Source organism: Oncorhynchus masou, chromosome 13 (genome assembly GCF_036934945.1).
Source record: "Oncorhynchus masou masou isolate Uvic2021 chromosome 13, UVic_Omas_1.1, whole genome shotgun sequence".
In the NCBI taxonomy this organism is placed as follows: Eukaryota; Metazoa; Chordata; class Actinopteri; order Salmoniformes; family Salmonidae; genus Oncorhynchus; species Oncorhynchus masou.
The window spans coordinates 59,108,776-59,129,081 of NC_088224.1; the positions used below are offsets into that span (position 1 = coordinate 59,108,776).

At 39.7% G+C, this 20,306-nt stretch overlaps 1 protein-coding gene and 2 long non-coding RNA genes across 3 annotated transcripts; 1 reads left to right on the forward strand and 2 right to left on the reverse strand.

Annotated features, from left to right (window-relative positions):
- Window positions 1-1,139: 1,139 nt before the first annotated feature.
- Window positions 1,140-2,129, reverse strand: LOC135552695 (uncharacterized). Its single transcript, XR_010457491.1, has 3 exons — window positions 1,877-2,129; window positions 1,547-1,670; window positions 1,140-1,416 (listed from the first exon to the last, which is right to left on the reverse strand). It is a non-coding gene; the product is annotated as an uncharacterized LOC135552695 (long non-coding RNA).
- Window positions 2,130-2,183: 54 nt separating this feature from the next.
- On the forward strand, window positions 2,184-6,041 carry LOC135552694 (T-cell surface glycoprotein CD3 epsilon chain-like). Its single transcript, XM_064984467.1, has 5 exons — window positions 2,184-2,467; window positions 3,401-3,610; window positions 3,849-3,986; window positions 4,255-4,310; window positions 4,614-6,041. Exons 1-5 carry the CDS (start codon window positions 2,398-2,400, stop codon window positions 4,668-4,670), a joined length of 531 nt encoding a protein of 176 aa, XP_064840539.1. The 5' UTR covers window positions 2,184-2,397; the 3' UTR covers window positions 4,671-6,041.
- Window positions 6,042-6,662: 621 nt separating this feature from the next.
- On the reverse strand, window positions 6,663-9,741 carry LOC135552696 (uncharacterized). The gene is made up of 2 exons (XR_010457492.1): window positions 9,659-9,741; window positions 6,663-9,485 (listed from the first exon to the last, which is right to left on the reverse strand). It is a non-coding gene; the product is annotated as an uncharacterized LOC135552696 (long non-coding RNA).
- Window positions 9,742-20,306: the final 10,565 nt, after the last annotated feature.

The following is a 20,306-nucleotide window of genomic DNA, read 5'->3' on the forward strand; positions in this document are numbered from 1 at the left end:
CCCCAATATAAATGTAAACAGTGAAATTAAAACACATCAGCATATAACTTTTGTAAGGCTTCATAAAATGACATGTTGATGCTGTAGTCTATACCTGAGACAACGAATTATGCCATATTTGGCACAACACCAAAGGCTGTTTATATCCCCCTATTGTATGTTTATGCCTATAACATAATTTGCAACGCATTTTTAATCCTAGTGCTTATGAAGAATAATATGCTTTTAAGCCTTTATGTATAGTTATGTGTTGTGAGACCTATTAATCCAATGTTTGTTTTTATTGAGCCTTTGTAAACCAATGGAGCCAGTTTCCCTCAATTTTGTTGGTTTGGCCACTGGCTTTATGTCAGTTCAAAGTTGTGATAACAGGGGGCACAAACGAGCTATATTTTCTGGTCCTCATCATCAAGGTTCCACACAAAGTACTACTGATGCACTAATCCAAACCTGTCAAATATACACAAACATCGCGTTTCATATTATTAATTTCAAATGAGAGATTTTAGTTCAAACAATTTATTGTAATAGACAAAACACAGGCCTACACATAGTCTTACAGAAACACAATAAGAAACAACGTGACAAAATCATTCAGTCATATCTACAAGTCAAAACCATTGTGTGTGTGGTTTTGTAAAAATAACTTAGGTACTGGCCTATGTATTGTCTTTAAAAATCAATTATGTGGGATGGAAACAAAGCACCAATAGGTACATTTAGGGGTAAATAATACAGTATAGATCCAGAGGCGGTAGAGAAAGCAATACCCCCCACTCTGGGGGCGGCGCCACTCTGGTCTACTTATTGCCCCCTGTGGGTGGGGAGAGCAGGGAGAGACAATAAGTAGACCAGAGCCATTGGTCTCACATGGGAACGCCAACTTACACAGACAGGAACCTTGACCATTTTTTCCAATGGTAAACTGCCTGAGTAAGACATCTTCATTCATCCACCATCTTTGATAGGCTTACAGTATAACCACACTCTAAAAATAGAAGGTTTCTGGAGTATCCTTTAGGGGTTCTTCAAATTGAAACTGGGTGGGAACCCCTGAAGTTCTTCAAAGAACCCCTTTTAACGGATCCTCAAATAACCTTTTGAAGAACCTTTTGGGGTTCATTTTTTAACTACCCTCTCCCCAATTATTATTAATAATAATTATAATACGCATAACAAGAATACAATATTTCAGTTGTCAGTGTTTATTATGATTTTAGTGGCAAAGCAGAATAAAAAAACATCTAAATATGAGGCAAACTCCCAGCAGAGCCCCGAGTCCAATGTGTATATCCTTTGTCCTGTTGATGTTAATGTGTTGATGTTCTCCGTATCCATAGACCGAATGATTTTGCAGTGCATGGTGATCGAACAGGTTTCCTGATATATTCATCAGAGGTGTAGGGAGGGTGAAGTCTGTGAATCCCAAACATTGTAGTTATACAGATGATTAACAAAACATGCATACGACACTATTTTTTACCTTGGTTTTTGTGGTAAATATGAATGAAAAAAACTGTTTTGATAATGGTATTCATGCACATACCTTGCCCATAACGTAGAGGACTATGATATTTTCATTGAAGAAGTAAGGGAGGAGGATGATCTGCATAACATACCAATACCTATTGACATACCTTTGTCCTTTGTATGCCTCTTTATCTGTATACCTGCAGACACAGACACAAAAGTAAGCAGTTTAGTCATATGCACCCAAAACATCTAGCATTCAACCTATTCTTATAGTTTACATATTTTTACCTCTTTGTTGATTGATATCCATTGAATTGTGTTCATTTTCTGTTTTAGAAATTTATGAAATGATAGATAGTATCATTATAAAACAATATCAATTTAGATCATACAAGGGACAAACCTTAAATTAAGGAGATCTTTACATTTTTAAGTTGCACCTGCCTGCACCTGCTGTCCTTTCAAATCCAAATGTTTCAGTTGGGCAGTTAGGTTCCTGCAAGAACCCCCACCAACTAAGGAGGTTCCTTGATGAACCCCACTTCCTATGGGGTTCTTGGACGAAACTTTTCTGGGCAATATTCAGTGCCAAGAACACTAAGGTTCTTCAAAAAACTTTGAGGATCTTAGAAGAACCCGTCTTTAACCCCTAATTTCTAGAGTGCACATAACAATTGCATACAAGCATTCACTTCCTGTTGCAAAGGGGAGAAGAGAGAGAGAGCGTGAGAGAGAGAGTGCGAGAGAGAGGGAGCGAGAGAGCTCTTTGGATGACTTTTGTTGACTTGCCATAACTTTGTCTCCTCTCTAATTTTCCTGAGTCTAGTTTTGCTCTGTTTCAGATACAATCCTAGTAAGCTAGAATTTAAGTTTTTGACTGCTGAAAATCAAGATAATCGAAGGTCTGTCTGAGAAGTAGAGAAAATGAACAGAGCTGGCGTTTATGGCGGGCTTGTCTTCCTCCTCCTCATCATGACTACTGTGGAGGGTAACGGTAATGTAAAAAATGTCCCTGTCTTTTACTCTACGACATTGACTCTTCTCTTATCAATTACAGACTCAAAACATTGCTGAATTGTATAAAAATGTACCCTAAGATAAGATCATTTTGCATACTATTTTTATTGTGGTGGTGAATATACCATTATGTGTTTAATCAGACATTAAATGTTTAATTGACAATACCGTACTGTTTATTTACATATATTTTTCGAAATATAATACACAGAGTGTACAAACATTATGAATACCTGTTCTTTCCAAGGACTTGACCAAGTGAATCCAGGTGAAACCTATGATCCCTTATTGATGTCACTTGTTTAATCCACTTCAATCAGTGTAGATGAAGGGGAGGAGACAGGCTAAAGAATGATTTTTAAGCCTTGAGACAAATGAGACATGGATTGTGTATGTGTGCCATTTAAAGGGTGAATGGACAAGACCAAAAATGTAAGTGCAGTTAAACGGGGTACGGTAGTAGGCGCCAGGTGAACCGGTTTGTGGCAAGAACTGCAATGCTGCTGGATATTTCATGCACAACTGTTTCCTGTGTGTATCAAGAATGGTCCAACACCCAGATAATATCCAGAGAACTTGACACAACTGTGGGAAGCATTGGAGTAAACATTGGCCAGCATCCCTGTGGAACGCTTTCAACACCTTGTAGAGTCCATGCCCTGATTAATTGAGGCTGTTCTAAGGACAAAGGGAGAGGGGGGGGCGCAACTCAATAGTAGGAAGGTGTTCTTAATGTTTTGTACACTCAGTGTATAATATAAAAGCTAGTTATTTGAATGTTACAAATAATTGTAATATTATTTGAATAAAAAAAGTTTAATACTCAAATGACCTATGGGCAGGATTGGACCACCTCGCCGTATGTTTGTCACCCCTGCGTTAAAGCATCCGTTGTGTTTTCTTCATTTAGGATATGTGTCATTCTGGAGAACTAAAGTCATAATGACCTGTCCTGGTACAGGAGAATGGTATGAAGAAACTACCAACATGAACAAGATCAGTAAAAATATCGAAGTGATTTATGATGAAAACAATAACAGAGTTTTCCACTGTGAATATCAGTATGATCAGGATGATCCTGGACAAACAGCAACCTATCAGTTTTACTTTAAAGGAAAGGGTGAGTAAAAGTGTCCTAAAGACATCATTATGTTTAGTATAACTGTGTGCGGAGCCCCAGATTCAGCACTCGTCTCTGTATCTATGTTTATTGGCAAACACTACTTACTAGACCTTTCAAATCATATCTTTCCCTCTCCCTGAATGCACCCCAACCTCTTTTCACCATCCCATTTGAGCGGTCGTTTCAACACATTATTTCCACCCCTATGCCTATCTGTGTGTTGTTGGTGTTGCAGTGTGTAAGGACTGCTTTGAGCTGAGTCCGACTCTGGTTGCCGGAGCCATCATTGGGGACCTGCTGGTGACAGGAGGGGTCATCCTCATTGTGTATCTCAGGGCTCGGAAGAAGTCTGGACCTGCTGCACCCCAAAAACGTAAAGCTGTTACCATCTGACTATGCATCCGCCAACAGTGGCACTTGGTGATAAGGAAGGCTCTTGACTATTTAATTTGACAATACCCAGGAGTACTCAACAACAAAGTATTCAGAGATCATAAGAATCTAAATTCCCTGTGACATAGTACACATAGGGTATCGACCATGTGTTATAAACGTTCCGTATAGTGAATTGTTTATTTATTAAATATTTGTGTTTATTTATTTATTAATTGATACTCACTTATATTTGGTTTTCCCCATAGCCACTTCCCGCTCAGCAGGCCGTGGCCCACCAGTGGTGCCAAGTCCTGACTATGAGGTAGGCTGTCTACCACTACCTCTTGTCTAGCTTTCCGTCTGTATTTCTTGCTTTTGTTTCATCCGTATCTCCTACCTATCCTTCATTCCACATCTCCTGGTTAGCTAAAGTCTGTCAGTATTTTAGGGAGATGATCTAGACTAGCTATTCACAATACTTCCGGTGGAGATGCATAAAAAAATAGTGGTGTTGCAATGGAAACTGATCTGTGAATCTGACTTAAACTGATCTGTGAGTCTGACTGAATTAACATCACCAATCAGCTACATCAGTCACCTAAAGCCTTTCTTTTCCCCCTGACAGCCCCTTAGTCTGGCAACCCGCAGCAGAGATATCTACGCTACCCACAGGACTGGGTAGACTGTCCTCTCACCAGACCACACCTGTTCTCTAGGACTCCTCTGGTGCCCCGGACCAGCAGACCTCAGCTCACCCTGCCATCAAAGAGGAGGGGAGAAGGCTCTGTAGTGCTTAGCTTAGACTTAAATTGGCTTTTTATTTTTGCTTGATGTGTAAAATGTGTGATATTATGATTTAGTTAAAACTGTAGTTTAGAATTACTGGAACTAGTGATAATAGTGATCAACGTAGTGTTGCTCTGGAAAATAGAGATATAAAGATAGGGAGATTTTTGTAAAGACTTTTAGATGTTTGCTGTGCTGAAAACAACAAGTACGTAGCTGTGTTGATCAACCGTTGTAAAATGGTATTAATGTTTGCAGGTGCCAGCCAAGTTGTTCCTCTTCACAATGTTATTGCTGCCTGTCTATACACTGAGTGTACAAAACATTAGGAACGCCTTCCGAAAATTGAGTTGCACCTCCTTTTCCCCTCATAACAGCTTCAATTCATTGAGGCTTGGACTCTACAAGATGTTGAAAGAGTTCCACAGGGATGCTGGCCCATGTAGACTCCAATGCTTCCCACAGTTCTGTCAAGTTGGCGGGATGTCCTTAGGGTGGTGGACCATTCATGATACCCACAGGAAACTGTTGAGCGTGAAAAACCCAGCAGTGTTACAGTTCTTGACATACTCAAACCAGTGCTCCTGGCACCTATTACCATTACCCATTCAAAGGCCCTTCAATAATTTGTCTTGCCCATTCACCCTCTGAATGGCACAGATACACAATCCATGACTCAATCCATGTCAAGGCTTAAAAATCCTTCTTTAACCGGTCTCTCTTCTTCTACACTGATTGAAGTGGATCACTCAAGTGACTTCAGTAAGGGATCATAGCTTTCACCTGGATTCACCTGGTCAGTCTATGCCACGGAAAGAGCAGGTGTTCTTAATGTTTTGTGCACCCAGTGTATTAGCACATGTACGTTATATTTTGCATTGATTCTATCTACTTCACTGTGAGCCACTGTGACACAAAGGAAATGTTTGTTTTATGAAGTGTAGTGCCATGCGACTAAAGAGTCTAGCTAGTTTGTGGTTCTCTATCTTCAGTGTCAGCTCTCATGGTCTAAGCCACAGATGCCTGCACCCCTTACGCTTACAGTAAATGATGGTGGATGATTGGCCAGGTCTCACTGTTGCTAATCATGACGATCTCACTGGAAACATTTCACATACGACTGTAGGCAGACTACTTACACGCATCAGTGGAAAGAAAATGTATTTTGTAGCTTACTTTCTATAGCTAGAATGAAGTGGAAATCATGTCTATTTGATGTATATATATTTTTTTCTAATTTGACAAGAATAAAGCACTTCTTAGAACATTCAGGTGTGGGTGTCGAGAGTCGTTTCCCACTGTTTTGTATCAATGAGTGACTAGATCCTGTAGATCAATCCGGCCCTGAACTTACACAGCTGATTCAGCTAATTATGGTCCAGAGTGAAGACCATGAACATGGAGCGTGCACACCTGGAACACTGAAGTGAATGGTATCTGATCAACAGTGGTTCTTGTTTGATAAATGTGTATGTTTGCAAGTTTGGTTGATTGGTTTGTGTGTGTGTGTGTGTGTGTGTGTGTGTGTGTGTGTGTGTGTATGTGAGGGGGTGATGTGAGCGTGGATGTGTGGGGGTTGGTTGTGTACACTGTGAGCTCTGTGTTGTTTGAGCTCTTCCGTTTGATCTCCTCTCGAAGCTCCGTTAGGAAACCGCACTTTGTAGACTAGCAGCAGTAAACCCCCATAACTACACTCGAAAAGCATTTGCATGTATCATCCGCTCTGTTCCATTAGAATATCTGACACATTCGGGCTTCCTGTAGAGCAAACCCTCCACTAAAGTTGCTCTATGTGGAAAGTCTGAGAACAAAATTACTTTGACTCACTTGGTGATCTGCTAAAACGTAGGATGAAACCAGAAATAACAGAACACAATCAGGAAACATATAAAAGTAAATGATTTATTGTTACAATTGCAGTCGTCATTTTGTGACCAACTTTCCATTTCATTATTTATTTATTTTGGTTTTATTTCACCAGGTTAGTCTCATTGAGATTAAAAATCTATTTTCCAAGAGAGACCTGGCCAAAATAGTTGCTTCAGACACAATTACAACATGAAACACAAAGCACGACAATTTAAATTAATTGGTGAGGTGTGTTGCATCTCGGAGTCAAAACATTGACAGCCACCCACTTTATTGTCCACCATAGATTTGACCTCATCTTTAAACTAATTCAAAAACACAAGCTCCTGCAATTTCCTGTCCTTCTGTAGCTTGTAGCAAGTGGAAGGGCCAGAGAAATAGAATGCTTTTTTACCCAGCTCTGTCCGGGCACAGTCAACAAGATACCATCCTCTGAGCGGAGCTGATAGGTGTCATTTGTCTGCTGGACAATGTAGGTACACAGGCAAAAGGGAAGCTGTCTCAGTATGGCCTTATCGATGAAGACGTACCAATGACTACGTCTCCAAAGAGCTAAGAAAGGCCAGCTCCCTCTCATGTAGAGGGTACAGTGATGAGCGAGAGCTTTGGAGTTCAAAACTAACCGCCGTACACCTTAATTCTTCAAACATTATCTGTACACAGGTTGAAAAAAAAGTATATGCTCGCATTATAAAAGCAAATCAAAAATTGTGTTACTACATGGAATAACAAAACAGCCTAAAATGTTTGTTTTTTTTGTTTGTTTTTAATATGTGGAAAATGTATGTATGTACATAAACAATTTCTCTACAATATAAATAAATAAATAGAATTCAACAAACGTGTGATATATGGTTCCAGAAGGAAATCTTAGTTCATGCAAAACAGTAGCGCAAACTTAACAAAGCAACTGAGCAAACAGGCAATGTATGTACATCCGAATGGCATTAACTTGTACAGTCAATGGTTCTGTACATCAAATTGACAGTTGAGAGACTTGTCATTGTGGACCTGATTTCTCAATGCTTTACAACTATTATTCTGAGGGGTGGTAAAAGTAATGTAGCACTGAGCATATTTTATTATTCTCGTCTCCTTTCCGGCAGAGTGCTGTATTCAGATCTGTCCGTATGAAAGAAAGAAAGGACAGACAGACCGTCAGACACAAATGGATCAATCCATGGCTATAACTTAACGAGTTCGAAAGTGGTTATGTTGACACTGAACTCATTGTGGACAAGTTGTTTTGTTAACACTGACCTCATTGTGGACAGGTTGTTTTATTAACACTGACCTCATTGTGGACAAGTTGTTTTGTTAACACTGACCTCATTGTGGACAGGTTGTTTTATTAACACTGACCTCATTGTGGACAGGTTGTTTTGTTAACACTGACCTCATTGTGGACAGGTTGTTTTGTTAACACTGACCTCATTGTGGACAGGTTGTTTTGTTAACACTGAACTCATTGTGGATAGGTTGTTTTGTTAACACTGACCTCATTGTGGACAGGTTGTTTTGTTAACACTGACCTCATTGTGGACAAGTTGTTTTGTTAACACTGACCTCATTGTGGACAGGTTGTTTTGTTAACACTGACCTCATTGTGGACAAGTTGTTTTGTTAACACTGACCTCATTGTGGACAGGTTGTTTTGTTAACACTGACCTCATTGTGGACAGGTTGTTTTGTTAACACTGACCTCATTGTGGACAGGTTGTTTTGTTAACACTGACCTCATTGTGGACAAGTTGTTTTGTTAACACTGACCTCATTGTGGACAGGTTGTTTTGTTAACACTGACCTCATTGTGGACAGGTTGTTTTGTTAACATTGACCTCATTGTGGACAGGTTGTTTTGTTAACACTGACCTCATTGTAGACAAGTTGTTTTGTTGACACTGACCTCATTGTGGACAGGTTGTTTTGTTAACACTGAACTCATTGTAGACAAGTTGTTTTGTTTACACTGACCTCATTGTGGACAAGATGTTTTGTTAACCCTGACCTCATTGTGGACAAGTTGTTTTGTTTACACTGACCTCATTGTGGATATGTTATTTTGTTTACACTGACCTCATTGTGGACATGTTATTTTGTTTACACTGACCTTATTGTGGACATGTTATTTTGTTTACACTGACCTCATTGTGGACATGTTATTTTGTTAACCCTGACCTCATTGTGGACAAGTTATTTTGTTTACCCTGACCTCATTGTAGACAAGTTCTTTTGTTTACACTGACCTCATTGTGGACAAGTTATTTTGTTAACACTGACCTCATTGTGGACAAGTTATTTTGTTTACACTGACCTCATTGTGGACAAGTTATTTTGTTAACACTGACCTCATTGTGGACAAGTTATTTTGTTTACACTGACCTCATTGTGGACAAGTTATTTTGTTGACACTGGCCTCATTGCGGATGAGACACATTTTGCTAGATGCTAGGGATGAAAGAGAGAAATTAAATACTGCTTTACATGATTGGTTATGGTCTTCATGTGTATTATTTTTGTATGTTTACTGTAAAACATTTCGTTTTTAAGAATAGCTAAATCAGAAGTGTTCACTTCTGAGTATTCAAAATTCAATGCACAATATACAAAGAAAACAACAAAGTGGGTCGGGGCTCGTCAGGTACCATTCAAATTCAAGTTGACATACTCCTTTGTTTTTTCTCTTTTGTGTGGTCACTCACTTTTCTTGCCGGCGGTTAGTGTTGCTTTGGGCTGTGAGGCGATGCAGTAAACAGCTACTCCAATAAGGCAGTGGCCACCAGGACTCCCACAACCATCCCTACAGCCGTAGCTGTATCCATCTTAATGCATTTATCACAGGCTGTGGACACACACAAACACGCCATACATACACACAATGCACGCACAATCCCTGACACACATGCACTTTATAATGACGTGTATTATAATGGCATACACACAAACAAATATTGAGTTCTTAAATTCTTGTGCCATATCATTGTACATTGAGGGAAGGGGCAGTACTGTACTTACTCCGACATTTCACATAGATTTTGCGATCTTCCCTTCCGTCTTTCTTGCATACAAACTCCACTGTGTTCTCGTCCTTGTAATCCAATATATGAGTAGGGCTGAAAGTGAAACCATCAACACGTGATAGTGTGATCTTGTCCGAGGTTTCTGCCACGTGTATTTTCAGCTGAACTAAATATATAGAAAAAACACCATTTGATCAAATAGATTGATAATCCCTTTCAGGATATTAATTTCTCGCTCGATCAACTTTCCCCTCATGCTCTGTTTCTGTTATTTAAGCAAATGCATATACTCTAGGCAGACATTGTCAGGTCCATAATTATTGGCACCCTTGATAAAGATCAGCAAAAAAGTCTGTGTAAAATAAATAATACAATGTATGCTACATTTTTAAAAATAATTTTATACTAATACAATTTCTCAGAGAAAGAGATTTTGTTTAACAAGTAATAACAAGTAGCCTTTTTCTAAAATGCTTTATGAGACTGGAGAACACGTGGAGAGATCAGAGACCTGGCAGTGTGGTGCCAGGACAACAAAACACACATCCCAACAAGAGAGACAACACTACATAAAGAGAGACCTAAGACAACAAAATAGCAAGGCAGCAACACATGACAACACAGCATGGTAGCAACAGAACATGACAACAACATGGTAGCAGCATACAAAATGGTACAAACATCCCGGTGCACAGACAACAGCACAAAGACATGAAGGTAGAGACAACAATACATCACACCAAGCAGGCCCATCTATCAGTAAGAGAGCCCATGATTGAGTCTTTGAATGAAGAGATTGAGATAAAAACTGTCCAGTTTGAGTGTTTGTTGCAGTTCGTTCCAGTCGCTAGCTGCAGCAAACTGAAAAGATAAGCAACCCAGGGATGTGTGCGCGTTGGAGACCTTTAACAGAATGTGACTGGCAGAAAGGGTGTTGTATGTGGAGAACAAGGGCTGCAGTAGATATCTCAGATAGGGGGGAGTGAGGCATAAGAGGGTTTTATGTTGAACGAGCAAGGAGGCATGGCTGAGTCAAATCGGAATCCTGACTTAATGAAGTGGCCAGGATTGAAGATCTCAGCCATGTTTTTCTTGTCAGTAACAACCACATCATCAACTTGAAGGCACATGGGCAGCTGTGAGGAGGGGGGTTTATTCTCCAGGTCTTTAACCATTTTTCAGAACCTTTTGGCGTTTTACCCACAGAGTGAGAACTTCTCCCTAAAGTAACTAACCTTGGCCTTCCGGATAGCCTGAGTGCACTTATTTCTCATTTGCCTGAACAAGAGCCAGTCAGCCTGAGTATGTGTGTGCCGAGCCATTCACCAAATGCAATTCTTGAGGTGGAGTAACTCTGCAAGGTCAATGTCGAAACAGAGGCTGAACCTGTTTTTAATTCTCATTTGTCTTTACGGGGGCGTGTTTGTTAACAATACTACTGAAAATATCAAAAACGAAGGTCCAAGTGTCTTCGACAGAGGGGATCAACCTGATTCTATACCATTTTACAGAGGCCAGTTCATGAAGGAAGGCTTGCTAATTTTTTAGCAAGCGTCGTTTCACTGAGAAGCCATTACGAACACAGGCTGTAAAAAAGTGATCACTAAGGTCCTTACAGAAAACACCAGACTGATACCTATCAGGATTATTTGTGAGGATAACATCAAGAAGATTAGCCTTTTCCGAGTGTTTGGAGTCATATACCTTGTGGGATTGGTAATAATCTGATAAAGATTTAGGGAGTCCCATTGCTTTAGGACTTGGTCAGGTGGTTTAAGCATGTCCCTGTTTAGGTCACCTAGCAGGACAAATTCAGACTTGTAAGGGGCCAGGAGAGAGCTTAGGGCAGGTAGGGTACAGGCCGGTGCTGATGGAGGACGATAGCACCCAGCAACAGTCAACAAAGAGCTATTTGAAAGTTTAATACTTAAAACCAACAAATCAAATTGTTCAGGGACCAACTTGGTGGAGACAACCGAGCACTGAAGGTGATCCTTGATAAAGATTGCCACTCCCCCACCTTTCAGAAGATCTGTCTTGCTCTTCCTTAACCACGTCTCAGTAATGACCAACACATCTGGATTGGAGCTGTGAACCCACACTTTCAATTGATCCATTTTAGGTAATAAGCTTCCAGGTTTCACATGCAGAAAACCCAGGCTTTTGCGAGAGCAGAAATCAGTGAAGCAGACATCAGAGCACAAATAGGAATTGGGGCTAGCAACAGTAGATGGGCCAGGGAGTACATGCACATTTCCAGATATCATTAACATTAATACAATCAAGGCATAGTACAGGGAGAGCTCTGCAGTGACGATTTATGAAATCTGAATGTGCATCAGATGGCAACAAGATCATATTGTAGCAATTTCATCAGGTAACATGAATACAAAGCCGGCGAGAGGTGGTTAGAATGAGATGGGAGGCCAAAAGTCTGTGTAACAAATAGAGAGAAAATCCCCAGCTACAATAAATGACATTTCCACTGTAGTTTCTATATAACTAGATACACATCTAGCGCCATGTCTCCCCCTGTACCAGACAGGGGGAGACAACCAGGGCAGATGGTGAACAGATCGCCAGGTGGAATCCAAGCAGCAGGCAATGGGAGTAGGTGTCACACCCACTTGGGAGAAGCTTTTATTTCTGGAGGCAGATTTCTTGTAGAAAATGCCAGTCTCTGAACAGCAGGAGGGGGCTTCAAGGACCTCTATGCCAGGTGGTGTCAGAGGAATGCCCCAAAACTTCTCCAAGACTCCAACCACCCAAGTCATAGACTGTTTTCTCTCTGCTACCGCACTGCAAGCGGTACCGATGCACCAAGTCTGGAAGCAACAGGATCCTGAACAGCTTTTTACCCCCAAGCCAAAAGACCTCTAAATACACTGAACAAAAATATAAAAGCAACATGTAAAGTGTTGGTCCCATGTTTCATGAGCTGAAATAAAAGATCCATGAAATGTTCCATTCACACAAAAAGCATATTTCTCTCAAATTTTATGTACAAATTAGTTTACATCCCTGTTAATGAGCATTTCTCCTTAGCCGAGATAACCCATCCACCTGAGAGGTGTGGTATATCAAGAAGCTGATTCAACAGCATGATCATTACCCAGGTGCACCTTGCACCGAGGACAATAAAAGGCCATGCTAAAATGTGCAGTTTGTCTCATAACACAATTCCACAGATGTCTCAAGTTGAGGGAGCTTTTCTGACTGCAGGACTGTCCACCAGAGCTGTTGCCAGATTTCTTTTCTACCATAAGCCACCTCCAACGTTGTTTTCTAGAATTTGGCAGTACGTCGAACCGGCCTCACAACCGCAGACCATGTGTATGGCGTCGTGTGAGTGAGTGGTTCGTCTTAAACTACAATTTTGTATAATAGTAAAACAAAAAAATACATATATTTTTACTGAATTTAGGCCTGAAATGTTACAAGAAATAACACCTTCACACAAAGATATTGATTTATCTTTATTTTGTGTCTCCTACAAACCTTTTCAATTGTAAATAAATCTTTCTCATGTCAGTGATGAAAACTTGTGTTTCTATCAATTTCAATTTAATCCACCAGAAAAGACAGAAAAAACAATACAACAAATATTGTGGTTAAACTCAAATATACTAATTGATAAAAAATAAAAATAAATGTTTTTATTTAAAAAAAAGAAGGTATAATTTTCGTAAATTATATCATAAATAGGACAGGTGGAGTTGTCACACATGCAGCTAACAAAAACATATGGAAATATCTGCTCTACCCAAAATTACAACCAACTAATTGCAGCATTACAACAAAAATGAAAGAGGAAAGTGGAAGGGGGAAAAGTAAGGAACTAGTCTGTACTGTCGGCCCTGCATTAAAGACCAAAATTGGTTAAAGAAAATTGTGATAAATAAAAAGGTATACCAGTTTCATTTAAGGACCATAAACATTAACAGCTGTGCCATATAGATCGCAAAATAGTTGGGAAAGATTTTTTTTGACGTACCGATTCCATGGCACATGGTTTATGAACTGATACGGAAAACGACGCCAGATTCAAAACTTAGAATTGTTCAATTTAAATTATTTACAAAATTCTTGCAACCAATAGAATGTTATATATATGGGGAAGAAGCCAGAAGCCATCCCAGCTCTGCAGATTTTGCTGCGAAGAGACAGAATCATTAGATCATTTGTTTTGGTACTGTCCATATGTAGCTTGTTTTTGGTCACAGGTCCAGGAATGGCTGAAGAATTGCTATATTTACCTTGAGCTAACCCTGCAGATCTCACTACTGGGTGAGCTGAAAAGTCATAGTCAATCGACCAATAATATTATAATAATTTTAGCAAAAACAAAAAATTAAATGTACAATCTGTAGAAACAATGAGAATAGAAATGTTCAGAACTTTTGTGAAACATCACAGCACAGATGATAAATATATGGCAAATAGAAAGAGAGTGTTAAGAGATAGATGGGAGGGGTTGAATGGAGCTGAAGGTTGGGACTAATAGCAACCAATAACAAGATAACTCATGTAAAAGATAGTGTCTGTAAAACATAAATAGGTTAAGAACGTTTGTCAAAGAGCACAGTTTGAAAGATACAGCAAATATAATTCAAACTGGATGGACATTAGAAATAATGGGAGAGGTAGAGGAAGGACACAGAGTAAAAACAAACAAAATAGAACAATTGTAAAATGAACTGTGTCCATAAAATGTATATAGTATGAATATATAATCTGTAAGTAGAAGCCTAAGCGTTGTTGTTCACTAGTTTACTCCAATTAGGAGAGGAATGTTAGGGTGAGAAAGGAATAAAGGAAAATGCATATTTTTTAAAGATATGTACAGTTGTCGGAAGTTTACATACACCTTAGCCAAAATAAAAAGCTTCAATTTTTCACAATTCCTGAAATGTAATCCTAGTAAATAAAATACCCTGTTTTAGGTAAGTTAGGATCACCATTTTATTTTAAGAATGTGAAATGTCAGAAAAATAGTAGAGAGAAGGACTTATTTCAGCTTTTATTTCTTTCATCACATTCCCAGTGGGTCAGAAGTTTACATACCAAATACTAATTGAGTGTAGCATTGCTTTTAAATTGTTTAACTTGGGACAAACGTTTCGGGTAGCCTTCCACAAGCTTCCCACAATAAGTTCGGTGAATTTTGGCCCTGACAGAGCTGGTGTAACTGAGTCAGGTTTATAGGTCTCCTTGCTCGCACACACTTTTTCAGTTCTGCCCACAAATTTTCTATATGATTGAGGTCAGGGCTTTGTGATGGCCACTCCAATACCTTGACTTTATTGTCCTTATGGCATAGCAGTCAGACGTCCTTAGCCAGAAGCTAACCAGAAGCTAGCCAGTTTACTGGCTAACGTTAGTATTCAGCTAACCACGGTTTGTGATCATCAGGCATCCTTTAGCTCAAAAAGCTATCGGCAGTTTTGTACAACGCGACTCAGACCAGAACATACCGGACCTATTTTTCTCTCCATATCCCCGGATTTCAACCGCAAGCTCTGGACATTTACACATGGATCTCGCAGCTAGCTAGCTGCTATCCGTGTGACTATTGGCTTACGTCGATCCCGGAGCAAACATCAATTATTCCAGAGGTAGCCAGCTGAAAAGTTCCATCAGCCACTCCTGGGCTACAATCACCTATCCGGACCCATTTTATTGCTGATGCGGAGCCCCACCGGGCCTTCACGACTGGACTACCGACGTTATCTGCCCGAGGGAGTTATCCAACTGGCCCCTCCGTCGCGACGTTACCTGAACGCCCATCTATGGCCCCGCTAACCGTTAGCTGTCTTATCGGCTGCTATCTGAATAGGTCTATCGGACTATTTTTTGGGGGTCACTATAACTATATCTATTTTGCCAATTGGATTAATCCCCTCTACCACACGGAACCCCACTAATCTACCGTCGGAAACGCACAAGGTGGCTAAAAACAGACCTCCATCCTATGCTAGCTTGCTACCGATGGCCCGGCTAGCTGTCTGAATTGCTGTTACCCCAACCAACCTCACTACTCACGGGACCCTTATGATCACTCGACTAAGCATGCCTCTCCTTAAATATGCCTTGTCCATTGCTTCTTCTGGTTAGTGTTTATTGGCTTATTTCACTGTAGAGCCTCTAGCCCTGCTCATTATACCTTATCCAACCTTTCAGTTCCACCACCCACACATGCAATGACATCACCTGGTTTCAATGATGTTTCTAGAGACAATATCTCTCTCATCATCACTCAATACCTAGGTTTCCCTCCACTGTATTCATATCCTACCATACCTTTGTCTGTACATTATACCTTGAAGCTATTTTATAGCCCCCAGAAACCTAATTTTACTCTCTGTTCCGGACGTTCTAGACGACCAATTCTCATAGCTTTTAGTCGTACCCTTATCCTACTCCTCCTCTGTTCCTCTGGTGATGTAGAGGTGAATCCAGGCCCCGCAGTGCCGAGCTCCACTCCTATTCCCCAGGCGCTCTCTTTTGATGACTTCTGTAAGCGTACTAGCCTTGGTTTCATGCATGTTAACATTAGAAGCCTCCTCCCTAAGTTTATTTTATTCACTGCTTTAGCACACTCTGCCAACCCAGATGTTCTAGTCGTGTCTGAATCCTGGCTTCGAAAGACCACCAAAAATTCTGAAATCTCCATTCCTAACTACAACATTTTCAGACAAGATAGAACAGCCAAAGGGGGCGGTGTTGCAATCGACTGCAAAGATAGGCTGCAGAGTTATGTCCTACTATCCAGGTCTGTAACCAAGCAATTTGAACTTTTTTTTTATTTATTTTTTATCTCATCCCGTCAGTAGAGGATGCCTGGTTATTTTTAAAAAATGCCTTCCTCGCCATCTTAAATAAGCATGCCCCATTCAAGAAATTTAACCAACACAAAAACATCCTATGGCGTTGGCATCGAACAGCCCCCGTGATATGCAACTTTTCAGGGAAGCTAGAAACCAATATACACAGGCAGTTAGAAAAGCCAAGGCTAGCTTTTTCAAGCAGAAATGTGCTTCCTGCAACACAAACTCAAAAAAGTTCTGGGACACTGTAAAGTCCATGGAGAATAAGAACACCTCCCTCCCAGCTGCCCACTGCACTGAGGACCTCAAACACTGTCACCACCATAGCAGCACCCACCTGTAGCACGCACTCCAGCAGGTATATCTCTCTGGTCACCCCCAAAACCAATTCTTCCTTTGGTGGCCTCTTCTTCCAGTTCTCTGCTGCCAATGACTGGAACAAACTACAAAAATCTCTAAAACTGGAAACACTTATCTCCCTCACTAGCCGTCAGAGCAGTTTACAGATTACTGCACCTGTACATAGCCCATCTATAATTTAGCCCAAATTACTACCTCTCCCCCTACTGTATTTATTTATTTAGCGCTTTTGCACCCCTTTATTTCTATTTCTACTTTGCACATTCTTTCACTGCAAATCGACCATTCGTGTTTTACTTGCTATATTGTATTTACTTCGTCACCATGGCCTTTTTTTGCCTTTACCTCACCTCTTTTGCTCACATTGTATTTAGACTTATTTTTTTACTGTATTATTGACTGTATGTTTGTTTTACTCCATGTGTAACTGTGTTGTTGTACGTGTCGAACTGCTTTGCTTTATCTTGGCCAGGTCTCAATTGTAAATGAGAACTTGTTCTCAACTTGCCTACCTGGTTAAATAGAGCTGAAATAAAATAAAATAAAAATAGTCGATTTGGAAGACCCATTTGCACTGATGTCTTGAGATGTTGCTTCAATATATCCACATAATTTTCCTATGTCATGATGCCATCTATTTTGTGAAGTGCACCAGTCTCTCCTGCAGCAAAGCACCCCCACAACATGATGCTGCTACCCCCGTGCTTCACGGTTGGGATGGGGTTTTTCGACTTGCAAGCCTCCCCCTTTTTCCTACAAACATAACGATGGTCATTATGGCCAAACAGTTCTATGGCAGTTTTGGAGCAGTCGCTTATTCCTTGCTGAGCGGCCTTTCTGGTCACGTCGATATAGGACTCGTTTTACTGTGGATATCGATACTTTTGTACCTGTTTCCTCCAGCATCTTCACAAGGTCCTTTGCTGTTGTTCTGGGATTGATTTGCACTTTTCGCACTGAAGTACATGCATCTCTAGGAGACAGAACGTGTCTCCTTCCTGAGCGGTATGATTGCTGCGTGATCCCATGGTGTTTATACTTGCATACTATTGTTTGTACAGATGAACGTGGTACCTTCAGGCGTTTGTAAATTGTTCCCAAGGATGAACCAGACTTGCGGAGGTCTCCAATTTGTTTTCTGAAGTCTTGGCTGATATCTTTTGATTTTCCCATGATGTCAAGCAAAGATGCACTGAGTTTGAAGGTGGGCCTTGAAATACATCCACAGGTACACCTCCAATTGACTCAAATGATGTCAATTAGCCCATCAGAAGCTTCTAAAGCCATGAACTCGTTTTCTGGAATTGTCCGAGCTGTTTAAAAGGCACAGTCAACTTAGTGTATGTAAACTTCTGACCCAATGGAATTGTGATATAGTGAATTATAAGTGAAATAATCCATTTGTAAACAATTGTTGGAAAAATGACTTGTGTCACACACAGTAGATGTCCTAACCGACTTGCCAAAACTATAGTTTGTTAAGAAATTTGTGGAGGAGTTGAAAAACGAGTTAATGACTCCAACCTAAGAGTATGTAAACTTCCGACTTCAACTATATACATACACATATATATACACATATGTGTGTGTGTGTGCATATATACATATACATACATAAATCTATACATACACACACATATATGTGTGTATATATATATATATATGTGTGTGTGTATATATATATGTGCATATGTGTATATATATATATATATGTGATATATATATATATATGTGATATATATATATGTGATATATATATATATGTGATATATATATATATATGTGATATATATATATATGTGATATATATATATATATATATATATATATATATATATATATATATATATATATATATATATATATATATATATATATTTGCCAAAAAATATATGGGGGATTGGAAGTGATGCAGACAATTACATTGATGGAAGCTACAATCTATCTGCAATATTAAACCCGATCTACCCCACCAAAACTGTTTTAAAAATGTAAAACAAATAAAAGGGTCTTTAGAATAGTGGATCAAAAACCTAAAACTTACCCTTTCCTTGTCGGATTTCAAAAAGTCTTCAAAATGTCACCTTCTCATGGGGTGTGTCTGTCTCTATGTCTATGAGGTGGTGTGTATGATTTTCTTGCATTAACACCAGCGCTGTGTCTGTCCCTATTTAATTCCTCAGCAACATGAGACCGGGTTGAGTTATGGGTGACGCCACAGATCAACTTCAACATGCTGCTTTGGCAAGTACTATCACTTTTGAAACAACAATGTCCCAATGTTTAATAACCAAGGGAAAGAAGAATTACATATGGGCCTACAGTAAATTGCAAAAAATAATGTAAGAGTAGTGGTTTTAGTATGTAGTATGATTTTACGATGTAGTAAAACATGATTATAATAATCACAGATCTTTAAGTTTAGTTCCAATAATTCTGTTGAAAACCTAAAATCCCTACTGCTCTGCAGAGTGCAGAGGAGCCATGTGAGGAAGACAGAGAGACAACAGCTTCCTGCTTGGCAACGGTAGACCACAACACCCTGTAACCTACAACTGGCACCTGGAACAGTTACACTCTCACCCAGGCACTAAGACACAATGCCTCAAACAGTACCACCCCTATGCCTCAAACACTACCACCACTATGTTCGACACATATAACAATGCACTAACCACAAGTAAGACAGAAAACACTTTTCTTAGAATAATTGCATTTTACAAAATGTTGATTTTGGCCAGTCTTATTACACACAATTACATATACCCAGACAGCAGTGTCAGAACCATAAAACATAGAGCAGAATCAATTCCCTACCATCAGTGTCAAATGAACACAATCTGAGATATAATTGTCATATGTGAATGTCACAATTTCCATTAGACCTAAGGCTGCATTTCCTCCCACTGGCTCAGCACACTGATATGGGCTAACACTTGCTCCATTACAGCAGAACCAGTGAAGGCCAGCCCTGCACTGTCCCCTGATGATGCCCAGTCCTGACCTGCAAAGCACAGCTGACCTATGACAGCATTAATATGACAAGAAGACAGACCATTATATGTAAATCAATAGACAGTTGGTTTCTTAAGTCTCCAACCTGGGTATTTGACAGGGTAAGATTAGTGCCCCCTGCAGGTTAAATAAAAGCAAAAGCAGAATTGACTGTCCATAGTCAAATCCATAGTCATATTAATCTTAATTAGATGTATTTTATACGCATACATATAAATACAAATGTACATGTACACGTTATATACTTTTAGAGAAATATCTATTGTTTATGTATATATCCATAGAAAAATATCAGTTCACATAAATTGTCTTGGACGTTCTTATGATATACAAAGAACATGAAGCATTCTGTAATGCAACAGGAGTTTATGGTTATGGTATGTGATCAACAGACTGTAGTATATGGAGATTTGGTATTTGGTATTTTATTAGGATCCCCAT

Bases quoted from the DNA above. Each gene is read 5' to 3' on its own strand.
- LOC135552694 (XM_064984467.1), top strand. From the start codon at position 2,398: ATGAACAGAGCTGGCGTTTATGGCGGGCTTGTCTTCCTCCTCCTCATC. The intron at 2,468-3,400 runs GTAATGTAAAAA...TTCTTCATTTAG, and splicing joins GACTACTGTGGAGGGTAACG to GATATGTGTCATTCTGGAGA. The intron at 4,311-4,613 runs GTAGGCTGTCTA...TCCCCCTGACAG, and splicing joins TGCCAAGTCCTGACTATGAG to CCCCTTAGTCTGGCAACCCG.